General features: G+C 39.9%; 1 protein-coding gene across 2 annotated transcripts; it reads right to left on the minus strand.

Annotated features, from left to right (window-relative positions):
* Positions 1-273: 273 nt before the first annotated feature.
* LOC117301588 (glycerol kinase-like) lies at positions 274-14,282 on the minus strand. Of its 2 annotated transcripts, none has more exons than XM_033785616.1 (16): positions 13,758-14,282; positions 12,889-12,962; positions 12,101-12,285; positions 11,714-11,793; positions 11,383-11,520; positions 10,891-11,000; positions 9,813-9,915; positions 9,352-9,419; positions 8,310-8,433; positions 7,570-7,648; positions 5,915-6,011; positions 5,353-5,437; positions 4,294-4,414; positions 3,196-3,333; positions 2,217-2,303; positions 274-914 (listed from the first exon to the last, which is right to left on the minus strand). In XM_033785616.1, the coding sequence occupies exons 1-16, from the start codon at positions 13,830-13,832 to the stop codon at positions 823-825; spliced, it is 1,656 nt and encodes a 551-aa protein (XP_033641507.1). In that variant the 5' UTR covers positions 13,833-14,282; the 3' UTR covers positions 274-822. The 2 variants fall into 2 exon arrangements, with proteins under 2 accessions (XP_033641507.1, XP_033641508.1); XM_033785617.1 differs by having other exon boundaries at positions 834-919.
* Positions 14,283-15,286: the final 1,004 nt, after the last annotated feature.

Below are 15,286 nucleotides of genomic sequence, written 5' to 3' on the forward strand. Positions count from 1 at the left end.
AGAATTTGAGGTCTCGAAATCAAGCACCTGAAAGCACACAACTTCGTGTGACAAGGGTGTTTTTTTTTTCATTATTATCTCGCAACTTCGACGACTGATTGAGCTCAAATTTTCACAGGTTTGTTATTTTATGCATATGTTGAGATTCACCAAGTGAGAAGGCTGGTCTTCGACAATTACCAAAAGTGTCCACTGTCTTTTATGGTGTATTATTTTTATTATTATTATTATTATTATTATATAATAAAAACAAACTTATTAGTGTCATGGGAACTTTATTTTCAAAAGCAGTGTTTTTATTTTAGGGAGAAGTACGGTTTACTTTTGAAAGTTTTTCTTTTAAAGCAGTTTTCCTTTCCTCTTCGAGAGCAGCTACACTTATTAACATGCTCACCATATCCTGACTTGCAGTTTGACTCCAAAAATGAAACGCACCTGACACAAGTGCAAGGGGTCAATAGGTCATATGCATTTGCGCCATTTTGAAAATATACCACAGTGCATCTTGGGGGACCAAACTACAGTTAAATAATAGCAGAAGCTGGCAATACTGGACGCTAGGCAGTAGTTTGTATGCAACTATGCCGGTTTTATGGTTGTAGTTTAAAATCAGCGCATCATGTAGTTGCCAGTGTTGCTTGGAGTCGGAAGTCATCGACAATCCTATAACCCTCCGATCATGCACGCCCATTGGACTTGCATATGGGTTATTGGCAAGTTGTCAGACTATTGCACCAAACTGCACACTTATTGCATAGAAAAGTTTAACACACTCAAAAGTCCATGATTTGTTGAAGAAACGTCGACTTTGCTGAGAGAGATTCAAGGTCTTGATGAGATGATTTTGGCAAGGATGAGCACGCTGAATGAACTCATGAGGTATAGACTGGCTGGAATACTTCTCAAGATCCCATCTAACCTAACCAAAAAATAAATAAAAACAATCATTATAAATATTTGTTTTTATAGTTAAAGATAAAACATTTTTGGATGAAGCAAGTTGCTTCATATTTTATTGTTTATGTTTTGTGTTCTGCATAGAGACTTCTGCATCATGCGATATATAAATGTCTCATATTATTTTTAGCATTGTTCAAAATAACCTATTTTTGTATAATTATGAAAACTATGCCAGCCTGCAATGTGAAATTATTTATTGAATGCATCTTTAAAATACAGCCAACAGTGAACCCTCCTACAGTTTGACAATTCCAAATCAGCCACTATGGTTTTGAATTATCGATATAAACTATGCCAGCCTGCAGTAAGATATCATGTGGGGAATGCATTTACAAAGTACACAGTCAACCCTCCTACTGTTTTACCATTCATTATCACCCGCTGTGGTTTTGAATAATAAATAAACTATGCCAGCCTGCAGTAAGATATCATGTGGGGAATGCATTTACAAAGTACACAGTCAACCCTCCTACTGCCTGACCATTCAATTTCATCCATTGTGGTTTTGAATAATTTAATAGTTTATTACTTGATTAAAAATCTGTTAAAACTTGAAGATGTTTCTCTCAAAATAAATTCAACTTTTTACCGCAAAATAAATAAATATTAAATTCCAGCGACATAATACAAACAAACTCTTGCAAGATAATAGAACATTTTTACATTTTAAATGAAAAACCATCTAAAGAAGAAAACAAAACTGAAGCTAAACACAGGTGAGAAAAAGCAAACACATCAAACTAAAGGAAAAATTCATAACATCCAACAGTCAAATAAGTACAAATAAAAACTGGCAAAACTGAATGCATCTACACATAATTATCACAGTCAACCTTCCTGCTCTCTGAGAAAAGCAAACTCAACAAGCTAAAGGGAAATTGATAACAGTCACACAAATACAATTACAAAATGGCAGAATAAAACAAAGACAGTTAACGGTGTATATATATTAAAAATCAATTAAATTGAAGTTGCTGAAAGTTCAAAATAAAAGCATACACAAAGAAAACTAGTCAGAGAGAAGGGTGGAGAGTAGCAAACATGATAGAGTGCCTTGCTCAAGGACACAAGTGTCGCGATTAGCCTAGTCAAGACTGCACAGGCCAGAGGATTTGAACCCACATTATCTAAACTACAGAATTTGAGCCCACTGCCCTAGATCTGCCTGGCTACCATAGTTCAATGCTTTCAATTGGTTGATCACCTAATTTGAAACTGTTTCCCATTATTAGGAGGGTTAATGTAGCCATTCTCACCTTGTGTAGATGCAGAGCTCTCTCCCCCCTCCCAGTTCATAGATTTCTTCACCGCCAACTTCCACTTACTATAACGAGCGCTACGATCTGGGAAAAAAATTACACATCAGCAGAATTAATTGGTTTTACCCTTACACCAGCCTGTGTGTTAGCACTGTATACTCAGTACTTTCCCCATACACCGATGTGTGTTAGCACTGTATACTCAGTACTTTCCCCTTACACCGAGGTGTGTTAGCACTGTATACTCAGTACTTTCCCGAGCTCTGTAAAAAAAAATCACAGGCATATTACTCGGGTGGGGATCAAACCCACGACCTTTACAATTCTAGAGTAGATGTCTTTACGAACTAGACTACCGAGATTGGCAGGTGGCTCGGGTGGAGATCAAACCCACGACCTTTACAATTCTGGAGCAGATGTCTTTACGAACTAGACTACCGAGATTGACAGGTGGCTAGAGGCAATTTGAATACTATGTTTTAGCAGCGGGTACTGCAAGATTAAATGAGGGAATAAAAAGGTAGCGACGAGTTCTTAAACGGCCGTTTTAAACCAGCAGGTTCATTCCCATGTGTTCTGTGAGGGCCTTTATCGCACTGCCTTGACCCTTCAAGTTCGAGGTTTGAAATATGTTTTCAAAAACTTTGTGAAAAATCTGTTTGCTGCGCGTGGGTTGTGTGTACGCGCACTTAGAAATAGATTACACGCTGTTTACTAACAGCTATGAATTGCGTTCTGCGTAATAATATTGGTGTACATGAGCTTGCGTGCCCGACACGCGGAAGCCAGCGGTTTATAAACAGCTCCAGCTGGTCATTATCAACCGTTTAAACACCTCCACGTGATGCGCTTTCCACCAATAAGAGTAGCGAAACTAATCTGGGATTTTAGAATAGATGTTAAATTTGCATCAGGGTAAAGAACATTAATTGTTTTTTCCCCTTACAACGATGTATGTAAGCACTGTAGCACTCACTTTCTTCAGTGATAGTTGGTGAGAATACATCGGTGGTGATGGTTGTCAGATCTCCAGGTGCTAGACTCCATACCCCAACAGCGTGACCGGCCGCCATGGCAGCTCCTAGGGCCGTTGTCTCTGGCATAGACGGACGAACTAAAAGATGAAGAAATGATTTCAAGAGATCATTACAACATCATAAGCCATTTTGAGGTATTGTGGACACATAGGGCCTATCTATAGACCTACAGCATACAGGGCACTATTTGGTAGTGCTGGGCCAATAGTGAAATTTTTGTATTCGGTTACCGCTGACCAACTATCCGAAATTAACCGGATATTCAAACAATTTTTTTCGTCGTTTGAGGCCGCCATTAAAAAAAAAAATTGATATTAGTTTTAGACAGTGTCACTCAGTTCATTCATAAAAATAACCGGATCTAATTTAAAGATGGCGATTTGCAATTTTTTTTATCGTGATTGACTCTACGTGAAGGAAAACTTTCGTATCTTTGAACAAATTACGTCAGAAATGTCATTGTTTTAACTCTTCACGGAGGTGAGCATAGTTAAATACTTAATTTATGCTGTTTTAAGCTGTCTTAATAGAAGTTTCATAAGGATTCAGACAAAACATTCCTATCAGTTGTCACCCGACGTCCGGCGGATATTCGGATATTCAAGAATATCTGTTTATAAATAGGTATTCGCGCCCATTGCGGATATCCGGTTAAGAAAAAAAAAGGCATTCGTGGTTTCGGATAGGAAAACCTGTTCGCCATTAATTGGATATTCAAATTATTCGCCCCGGCCTATTTGGTTTGGGTAAATTTTGTCTGAATATACCCAAACAAGTGTATTCTTGCTGCAGTTTTAACTGCGTACGCGCACTGTGCGGACCTGTTTCTCAAAGCCCGCAGTGTGTAAACGGAAGCAAAGTGTGTAACCATAACTTGAACTGTGTCGTGTGTGTGCAAACAGTTGCAGCAAGTATGAACCAGCCTTTATAATGTCTACCTACCTCAAAAAGTCATAGGCATTGCTCAGTGGTTACTATTTGTTTGTTTTGTTAATTGTTTGTTTTTGTTGTTTGATTATTTTGCTGCTGATTCTTACCGACGGGTATATTGAGTAAATCTGCCTGTAGCTGCATCAGGAGCTGATTGGCTGTCATTCCACCATCCACCTGCAGCCTGACCAATGGGATGCCAGAATCTTGATTCATGGCATCTAGGAGCTAGAAAAAAAAGAACATGTACACAATAAACCTACCTACTTTGTGACCATTCAATATCATTAACTTTTTATTTTTTTAATTTTTTTTACTTTACTTAGTACACAGTCAACCCTCCTACTATCTGGCCTTTCATTACCATCCACTGTGGTTTTCAATGATAGACAAACTATGCCAGCCTGCAATATCATGTGGTGAATGCATTCTACACAGTACACAGTCAACCCTCCTACTGTCTGACCATTCATTCACTTTGTTATTTTAATGATAGAAAAACTATGCCAGCCAGCAATATGATATCATGTTCCGAATGGAGCTACATAATACACAGTCAACCCTCCTACTGTCTACAATTCAGAAGCAACCACTTTGGTTTTAAATGATTATTTGTATATTATATATTTCTGATAATTGATACCAGAAATAACCCAAACAAGTATACTAATGTAGGTAATTTAGATGATTATAGACATTGGACACGTTTGGTAATTGTCAAAGACCAGTCTGCTCACTTGGTATCTAAACATACGCACAAAAAAACAAACCTCTGAAAATTTGAACTCAATCGGTCGTCGAAGTTGCGAGATAATAATGGTCGAAAAACACCCTTGTCACACGAAGTTGTGTGCTTTCATATGCTTAATTTTGAGACCTCAAAATCTTATTCTAAAATCTCGAAATCAAACTAAAATATTTTAGTGGAAAATTACTTATTTCTCGAAAACTACGTTACTTCAGAGGAAGCCGTGTCTCACAAAGTTTTTTTTAAATATCAACAGCTCTCCATTACTCGTTACCAAGTAGTAATTACCAATAGTGTCCAGTGCCTTTTAAGCAGTTGAAAGGTTTTACTCATATGAAAATGTTACAAAGATTCAAAGTCTTTCAATGGTAAAAAAATAATTGTCTCCAATGAATGATTAAAGGAAACAGTTAAATACCTCCTTAGTCTGGAAGCAGACAGCCTCTAGCACAGCTCTTGCGATGTGTGCTTTGTTACTGTACTGAGTCAGACCACAGATTGTTCTGAAAAAAAAAAAGAGTTAAAATCTCAAACCTTATCCAGCAGTTATTTTTGTGTGTGTAACTTTTTTAAGTGCATCAGAGTATTTGATGTTAAGGAATTGAACTCTAACCCATACTGCAAACGCAACAACGTTGGTCGTCACATCACAATAATGACAATAATGGCGCCCTTTGTGATGGCTAGTGCAGGTACGTGCAAACATAGGATTTGAACTGCCTCTAGCTACAGGGCAATCTCGGTGGTCTAGTTGGTAAGACACTGCTCTAGAATTGCAAAGGTCATGGGTTCGAATCTCACCCGGTAATATGCCTGTAATTTTTTTCACAGAACTCAGGAAGGTACTGTACAGTGCTAAGACATAATGGTGTAAGGGTACCCCCCCCCACCCAAATGAATACAACTGTAAATGCATTATAACCTAACTTAAGTATTGCGTATGGAAGCATGCTGAAGTGCTTTTCAAACTTATTACTCACCCTCTTGCATCTGTCTGCCAGTACGGTGCATAGAGTCCAGAGAAAGCTGGGACGAAATAAACGCCTCCGCAATCTTCCACACTAGCGGCTAGCGATTCTGATGGAAAGGAAAATATAAACTCATTTAATTGTTAAAGACACTGGACACCTTCGTTGGTAATTGTAAAAGACCAGTCTTCTCACTTAGTGTATCTCAACATATGCACAAAATAACAAACCTGTGAAAATTTGAACTCAATTAGTCAACGAAGTTGCGAGATAATAATGGAAGAAAAAACACCCTTGTCACACGAAGTTGTGTGCTTTCAGATGCTTGATTTCGGGACGTCAAAATCTAATTCTGAGGTCTCAAAATTAAATTCAAATATTCTAGTGGACAATTATTTCTTTCTCGAAAACTATATTACTTCAGAGGGAGCCGTTTCTCACAATGTTTTATATTATAACACCCCTTGCAAGTATTCTGCTAGTCTTGGTTCAGGACTCTCCTGGATTTGTAACAAGAAAGCGCGCTATCACCCCCAACGCGCTATCAACCACGAACTGCTATCACAGGAGAGTCTTGGAACATTCGTTAAATCTCCCCCCAAAATTGGGGGGAAACATAATGCGCGTGCGTAGGTTTCCCGCAGAGCCCGCCCCTTTTTTGGGGGGGAGATTTAACGAATGTGCCAAGACTCTCCTGTGATAGCGGTTCTCGGGTGATAGCGGTTAGTGGTTGATAGCGCGTTGGGGGTGATAGCGCGCCCTGCTGTGACAAATCCAGGAGAGTCTTGAACCAAGACTAGTATTCTGCCTGCTCATTGGTTTAGAGCGCGTCACATGACATGTCTTAGTTTTGCTAGACGACGGCCGTGTGATAGTGCGTCGGTATGCCGATGACCGATTGAGCCTAAATTTTCACAGGTTTGTTATTTTAGAATTATATATAAGTTGTGATACACAAAGTGTGGGCCTTTGGACAATACTGTTTACCGAAAGTGTCCAATGGCTTTAAGTTCTTGATTATCCAGCAATAAAGAACCCACAATTCTCCTCACTACCAGGTAGCTAGTGATTCTAAAGTAACAAGTAAATATTTATTCGATACCTTTCTTCAATATCATTCTACTTGGAAGCTGCAGCATATACTTACAACCAAGTAAGTTCTTATTAAGAGTGATTACCAAACATACACCTTTCCTTTAAGGAAAAGGTTTGTGGTGACACTGTTTGAGTTATCTCTCTTTTAATGTGTGGTTCTAAGAAAAACTAATACCGAACAATTTGGAACAGTACCAGAGCTGCCAATATTCGCATATTGCCACCAGGAAGATGTTGTCCAATAATCAGGGAGATTTAGAACTATGTTCAACATAACAAGGACAAAGTTTCCATAATCGAGGACAATTTTCCAATTTGCTCATGAGAGCATGCAGAGACTGGCTTATTTTCTGCAGGATCAGGGAGAGTTGGCAACTCTTGCTCAGGGCAGGCTATCTAGGGCTTTCTAGCACAAAGCAATAAGACAAATCGCATGACAAGCTTTAAACCAATCAGAAGGCAGAATCTTGGTACAAGGTGTCACAACATATATTGGTTTGTTTTCAGGGAACCTTCTGCAGAATCAGGGAGAGTCGGAAGCTGTTGTTTACTTCTGTTCCTTTGCAACTTACCAACGTCTTTAGCCTCTTTAATGATACCAAGATTGTCTCTCAACCAGCGGACTGCTGCTCCTGAGATGGCCACGGAACCCTACAATAAAATAATAAATAACAAGTAATGAACAACAACGGGAAACTGACTAGGTAAATTTGTAAATAATTTTGGGTTAAACAAAGAAAACATTGAGGGGGGTTGGGACTTGGATCTGCAATATCTGAATTATCATTGTCATAGGGAAGTCTGTCCCTCCGGAGAGATATGTGACAGGCTGTTGCTAACATGGGCTGAAGGAGGATGATTCAAAAGAGGGCGCTATCAGAAGAAGTCTGTACACAGTATACCGTGGGGACAAAACTTGGGGGCTAGAATCTCTTGTCATACTGGCACTCTACCAACTGAGCTATCTAGCCCTATGTTGGCAGTCTCCTTTTTTTGTCAATAACCTGGTTCGGGGGTGCTAGTTAATATGACAGGCGCTTTATAGGGCCCAGTTTTATAAAGCTGCTTAACAGCTGGTCTTGTGCTACTGTGCTATTTCATTTCATAGTAACACTTTCACTGGTAACGGTTAAGCCAACCAAAATATGTGCTATCCTTCTTCCTTGTGCTTACTGTATAAAAATGAATGATGTAGCTAACCTGTGAAATACACTTACACTGTGGCAAATTGTTAAACTATAGTTAGCACGAAAATTTGCTTACTGTAAGCAGCGCTGTGAAATTTGTCTCATCGACACTTCAAAATGCTTACCTCTAGGGCATACGTTACAGGTGCATCCTTGCCTAATTGATAGGCAACTGTCGTCAGGAGACCATTCTTAGACAAGACAGGTTCTTCTCCTGTGTTGTACAGCAAGAAACATCCAGTGCCATACCTAGTTACAAGGACAAGAACACTGGTAAGCAAAACACTGGTAAGCAAAACACTGGTAAGCAAAACACTGGTAAGCCTGTTTCCTTGAATGTGACTTGCCATGCAATTATTTGTTATATCTAATTTGTCACTGGCACTAACCAGTTTGCCTTTGTAATGTATAAAAACAAATTGTATTTCTTAATGGTTTTTCTGTAAATTTTAACATATCTATTTTTTATGAATCTCTGTATTTTAAACTCAATTCAGCTTGCAGCTGCGATGTTTGGATGTGTTTTAATAAACCAATAATAATAGTAAAAAACCCTAAAAAAAACCAGACTGCTTCAATCACAGCGGTTATGCTTACTAGTAAGGGTCATACACCAAAATTGCTTGGCCTTTAGACCTTCTTGGTGAAAGCACTGCAGCTGATGACAGTAAAAATTGAAAAAAAAGGCATTCCCTTCAAAGAAACATGGTTGCTTTGAAGGGAGTCCTTTAAAAAAAAGTTGTTTTCATCAAAATACATTTTAAATCTGAGAAACGATACATTCATGAATTTCTGTGGATTTGGTGTCCGTTTGCAATAGCTGCAGCCAGAAATACAAATGGTACCCCCTGTCACTTTGATAAACGCAGAGGGTTTCGACATTCTTGTGTAAATACCATGACATGGAAGAGGGCGATATACGGTTTAATAAACAATTCCAACAAATCACCATTATTACAGTTCAATTAACAGTTCAATACATTAACAATATTCTCCTGAAGATGATCAGAGCATACTGATGATTGAGACGTTGAGTCGTTAACCACCGGTTCTTTTCAGAAGCAACAGTACTCAAGAGAGATTTTCACATGGTGTTATCGCAAACCTCTCTTAGTTATACCTCCACCATGCAAAGTTTGAAATACTACTCATAATAAAATCACTTACGTGTTCTTGGCCATGCCTTTCTTGAGGCACGTCTGACCAACGAGAGCTGCTTGCTGATCACCAAGGATCTACAACCAAAAGGAGAAACCAATCAAGAAAGGTAAAAACAATCGATAGGGGTCCTGGGCGGCGGCCACAGTTCTCGGGCAAAAGAATTGCATGCACATACTCGCAAACAATTCTTTTTATTTTAGATCAAACTCACAAAAATCATCAAGATAAAAAACTATTAAGAGTGCTCCACGTGATGCAAGGTAGTGATTTTAAAACATGATAAAAAATAAACAGAAAGTTTTTTGAGGACCTTGTGTTGAAGTTTTGAAAATCCTGGAGAGAACCCCAGCAGTGGAGCATGTCTAAGACGCCCACAGCACAATATAGCACCCAACGTTTCCTCCACTGTCACCCAAGAGCTCAAACTTGGCACCTCAGGAAAAGATTGCAATCAACGATAAACTCACCCCTGATATTGGAACTCCCTTGAGGGCGCCCTCTACCATGTTCCCATAAACCTCGGCTGAGCTTCGAATCTCCGGTAGGACGCTCTTTGGAATATCAAAAAAGCTGCAAAAAGAGATTCATTTATGTTTTATAAAAGGTAACTTTGTTTTAAAATTTGTCATAATAAAAATTCAAGTCAGGGATGGTTGTTCCTGTCTTTCTTAAAAAGAAAGAAAAATCCTCTTTCAGGCCCGATACTTGCCTTGATGCCCTTGAAATGCTCCATTCAACATTTAAAATGCCCTCATAGGGTGCCCTATACCAAGGAAAAAATGCCTTGGTGCTCTTGCAATTTCAAAAAACAAAGCATACGGGCCTGCTCTTTGTTTTATAAAATTCAGAATGGTTCTAGCTCCCACTTATCTTCAAAACTTTAGTTATTTTTCTTCTACTTTCTAATTTTTTGCTGCATGATGATCCTGTTATGAACCAAACCAAAGTAAATGTTGCCCTAAAGGCTGTGGACACTATTGGTAATTACTCAAAAAAATTATTAGCATAAAACCTCACTTGGTAACGAGTAATGTGGAGAGGTTGATAGTATAAAACATTGTGAGAAATGGCTCCCTCTGAATTAACGTAGTTTTCGAGAAAGAAGTAGATTTCCACGAAACTTGATTTTGAGACCTCAAGTTTAGAATTTGAGGTCTCGAAATCAAGCATCTGAAAGCACACACCTTTGTCTGACAAAGGTGTTTTTTCTCTCATTATTATCTCGTAACTTCAACAACCGATTGAGCTCAAATTTTCACAGGTTTGTTATTTTATGCACATGTTGAGATACACAAAGTGAGAAGACTGGTCTTTGACAATTACCAATAGTGTCCAGTGTCTTTAAGTTCGCATGTCTGAAACCAAAATTTATTTGGGTCGCCTCGAGTGCTCCTAATCTTATTGGTTCTGAGCGACTCTGGCACGCCTGTCTCAAACGGGTGTTAGAGTCATGTCACATGAAGCGGTAACAGGCAAAAGGGTCAAGGCAATCTCCAAGAAGAGAATCCATTCACATGTGGATCATGATGAGGACTTGTTTCTTACCTGCATAGTTTGTCATCCCACTGTAGTGTCTTGATGTTCATCAGCATTGTACGACTGGCATTGGTCGAATCAGTAATGTGAAGTCCGCCATCTTTGCCTCCGGTAAAATTCTGGTACGAAGCAACAAAATGTCTTATTAGACATCTTATTATATCAACTCAACTCAACAGATAATAGCCTAGAGCCCTTTTTACACTGTAATCCACAGCGAATACAGCCGAGGCGAGGCCCTAGAAAATTTTACCACAGACTTCCCCACGATCATCCCGAGCCCAACAGCTTGGCCGGCCTAGCGAAATCGACCACATGTGGCGTAAGGCTGTAGAACGTGGACACAGGAGATCGGTGTGACAGACCGTTGCTGTCTCTGCGGTTGATTGATTGATTTCCCCAACGCACTTGCCCAGTGTCCCATTTCCCTATAGGGAAACCCAGTCAGGTAAAGACGGAAATTCCAATCCGCATATCTGACATTGGGTCAAGCTTTCTTACCCACATGAGCCAGGAGTCGATTGTACCGAAGCAGCATCGGTTTTCATCGACAGCTTTCCTGACGTCTTCCGAGTTATCTAGAATCCATCGGAGCTTCACTGCACTGAAGTATGTCGACAGAGGAAGACCACAAAGCGACTTTGGTAAAACAAACAAAAACGACAATCAGACAGGAATTATTTAAGTGAAATACAAAACCCCAAACCTAGGTTTTGGATTTGTGAAGATTTTCATTTTAATACGATTGCTAGTTCTGTAGACCGTCTTTCAGGGGGAGGAATTAGGATGGTGACGAGGAGGCGGGGGGGGGGGGGGGGGACACTTGGCTTACCTGCAAATGGTCTTTGTTTTGTCCCGGTGTTTTCTCTATGAGTTTCTGAACTGTCGTTGCAGTGCGTGTATCCAACCAAACTGAGCATGGGCAAAAAGAAATGAATTGTGACAACAGTGACTACATGTTTACCTTTGGTTAATTTTGAGGCTGTAAAGGCTTTGGGCTTCATGCTCCCAAAGGCTTCACGCTCACTCATGTCACTAGGCTCCCCAGGCCCCCAGCAGTTTTCAGTTTTTAAAGTTGGAGAACACTCCCCATGATCCTTACTGAATACGGGAAACAGTGACTCTCGTAGCCCACACACCATAAAGTCTTTGCACTTCACCCTCCCCCAACCTTTAATTTTCAAAGTAGGATGGAACACTGCCCTCCCATGATCCTTACTGATTGCGGGAAACAGCGGCTCTCCGGTGATTCGATCCCAGACTACAGTAGACTCTCTCTGATTGGTGATTCCGATCGCTTTAATGTTGGTGGGATCGATGTTCATCTTCCACAGGTTCTCCACGACACGCTCGATGCACTCCGAGCAAGTTGCTAAGATCTCCTTCGGATCTTCTTCCACCCATCTGCAATAACAAATATTTATAAATCAATCAATGCTCTAGAATTGCAAAGGTTTTGGGTTTGAATCCCTCCCGAGATATGCCTGTGATTTGTTTTTCTTCACAGAACTCAACTCGGGAAAGTACCGAGTACACTACACAGTATAACCAAATTAGTTGCAATAATGTTACTAGTGTTACCCTCCTCCTCGTTGTCGGGAGGAGGGTTACGTTATCGCAACTATAACCCAAATTAGTATTTTTTATCCCGATGCAAATTTAACAATCTCTATTAATTCAATAATTCTTATATTAGTAAGAATACTTTTGTTGAGCTTAACTTCTTTTTGTGTTGAATCAGCTCTATTCGTAGTTGCCATGAATGAAACCCTTGATCCTCTGCCGTCAAATCGAGTGCCGATCGGGAGGATCTAGGGTTACGATCATCACAACTACTCATGGATAACTTTCCGTATCACGCCACCACCTTTTCGCACATTTTCACAAAAGAGATATCTCATTGAAGTTAGATACTATACTATTTTATATCAAATGAAAACGTGATGGCGTGACAAAGAAACTTTCCCCTACTCTATTCAGTGGGAAACTTTGCCTGAAATTGCTTACCCTTCTTTTGGGAAAGACTGTTTAACTTCCACTTGATGGTAGCTCAAAAGTTCTGAGGTCTTGCTGGCGAAAACCTGCAAAGATAACAAATAAATCAAGAGTGTAGAGAAATGCTGCTCGAAACTTGGAAATAATAATAATAATAATAAACTACAGCATTTATAAGGCGCACTTTACTGAAAAGTTTTGTCAAGATGTTGGAAAGCAAGCAAGAATAAGTGTGTTTTGAGTTTCTGCTGGAAGAGAGTGATGTTGTGTATTTGTCTGAGGTAATCCGGAAGTGAGTTCCAGAGTCTTGGTGCTATGTTGGAGTAAGCCCTGTCCCCATATAACTGACCAGTAGGACAGAAATAAGTAGGACAGACATTTTAAACACCAATAGACCTTATGCACATGACGTCATTTCAGTACGGCGCCCCCGCATTGAGGTCAAAAGGAGATTGTTCATTGGTCAATCTATGTGCGTTTTGATTGTTTCGTCACCGTTTGACCTCAAAGATTGCGGCTGGATGACGTCAATGCATACGTTCTATAACACACAGCAGTATGTGACATGGTTTGGAGGCATAATAAAGCCATGGAGGAAAGAAGTTTTAAAACCTAACCGGTTTTGGCATTACCCACTGACCACTCTCTCTCGGAATCAATGGGATAGGCCCTACTGTTGTTCTGATTTAAGGGTTGTAAACTGAGTCAAGTAGTTAGTTTTAAAACTTAGCTTAATTTCGTGTCAGTTTAAGTTAGTTTGATATAGCTCCATTTATCATAACTTCATTGACATTAGATTTCTTTGTCCGTCATAAATAAACTCAAACTTCAATCACAGAAAGTATTGAAAACAATCGAAATCATAAATAAATGGCTATTACCAAGAATCTGGTGCTGCTTGTTCCTTGATCAATAGCCCCGACAAGTGGCCCGAAATCCGCTTTCTTTTGCGCCATGTCTCTGTCTGATGATCCACAGAGAATCTCACAGTTAATGAAGAGTTGTGATGACCCTTGCAAAATTCCTAGGAGAGTTTTCAAGCTCAGAGCTGTAAAAACACTTATTTAATTACAATAAGATTCGAACGGTGCTGCAACTTAACAGTTTCTGTACACCGAAAAGAACAAAACAGATGTGTGGCCTTGACTCGAGCTAGCGCTAGGGTCACAGCCGGCCATGCAGCAACGAACCTAGACTCCTCACTTCAGCACAACTTTAGGGTCGACTGGGTCAACATTTACCCTTGTTTGTGTGCCCATAGTTTGCTGTAGATAAAACCCAGCATGCAATAAAGTAAGTCTTGGGGGTGTGTCTGTTTACTTCAGGATTTAAAAGGAAGACAAACAGACACAGCTAAGCTAACGTAAACACACATTACCTCCCCTGTGTTACTCCATACTCCATGATTTATTGAACCAGACCATCTAGCGCTTCACCATTGTTAATGCATGCATTGTTTACTTTGCAGAGTACAGGTGCCAAACGTAAATAACCAGCAGCGTGTGGGGGATGCAGACAACCTCGACTGCACCCCGTTTTGTTGTAAACACTAAATTATGCGAGGTCGAGAAACGCTGACACGAGGTTACAGATGGGTGGGGGGGGGGGGGGGATGGTCAACAACTTTCAACCTATGACCTGAGAGTGTTATAACTGCACACAGTTTCGAATAAGTATTTCGACACGTGGGGGACCCCACCCCGGCCGCGCTTTCTGCACGAAATTGCTACCACAGCCGTACCCGGTAATTCTCTTCGATGTCAGTTTCTTCTCTTAATCGATTAAAAGAGGGAGTCCTTAAAACAAAAAAAATGATTTTTTTTTTTGAGGATGCCATGCTGATGCGCAGAAAAAAAAAATCAAAACCAGGCAGGGTCCGGCAGCCCGAAGTGTAAATTAGAATTAACTTTGTTTTTATTACGAAATATTTAATTATTGCTTTCCACAATTCCCAAAAGCTCAGGTAAAAAGGCAAAAAGGTGAGCCTACAAACTAATTTAGGTAGTATTATAGACTAGGCCTACTGATGTTATAATGGATAGTGAACTATGACAGGACTAGGGATAAATACAATTTCTAGACATCTGAATTCAGACTTTTCAAAGAGTTTGCCGGGTGGTAAAAGAACAAAAACATATGTTGTTCCCCCAGTACAAAATTTAAGGTGGAATTTCCATCATACAGTGCTGGTCAGATCAATCTAACGCCAGCAGTGACTCAGGGTCAAAAGGTTCAGCCTAACGGGTAATCAAGGGACGACGGATCGAACACGTGGTGGATTTCCACCTCACGGATTAATGGGTGCGTTCGTTTAGCTTCCCCAGGTCGATCCCGGTGTGTGGCGGTTTTTTTTTCCCAGGACAAACGCGTGCAGATAATAACTCACGTTCGTCCTAGAAAGAAAAAAAAA

Source organism: Asterias rubens, chromosome 17, assembly GCF_902459465.1.
Source record: "Asterias rubens chromosome 17, eAstRub1.3, whole genome shotgun sequence".
NCBI lineage: Eukaryota > Metazoa > Echinodermata > Asteroidea > Forcipulatida > Asteriidae > Asterias > Asterias rubens.

Bases quoted from the DNA above. Each gene is read 5' to 3' on its own strand.
- LOC117301588 (XM_033785616.1), bottom strand. From the start codon at position 13,832: ATGGCGCAAAAGAAAGCGGATTTCGGGCCACTTGTCGGGGCTATTGAT. The intron at 7,649-8,309 runs GTAAGCATTTTG...ATTTTATTGTAG, and splicing joins CTGTAACGTATGCCCTAGAG to GGTTCCGTGGCCATCTCAGG. The intron at 2,304-3,195 runs GTGAGTGCTACA...TTTTTTTCCCAG, and splicing joins ACCAACTATCACTGAAGAAA to ATCGTAGCGCTCGTTATAGT.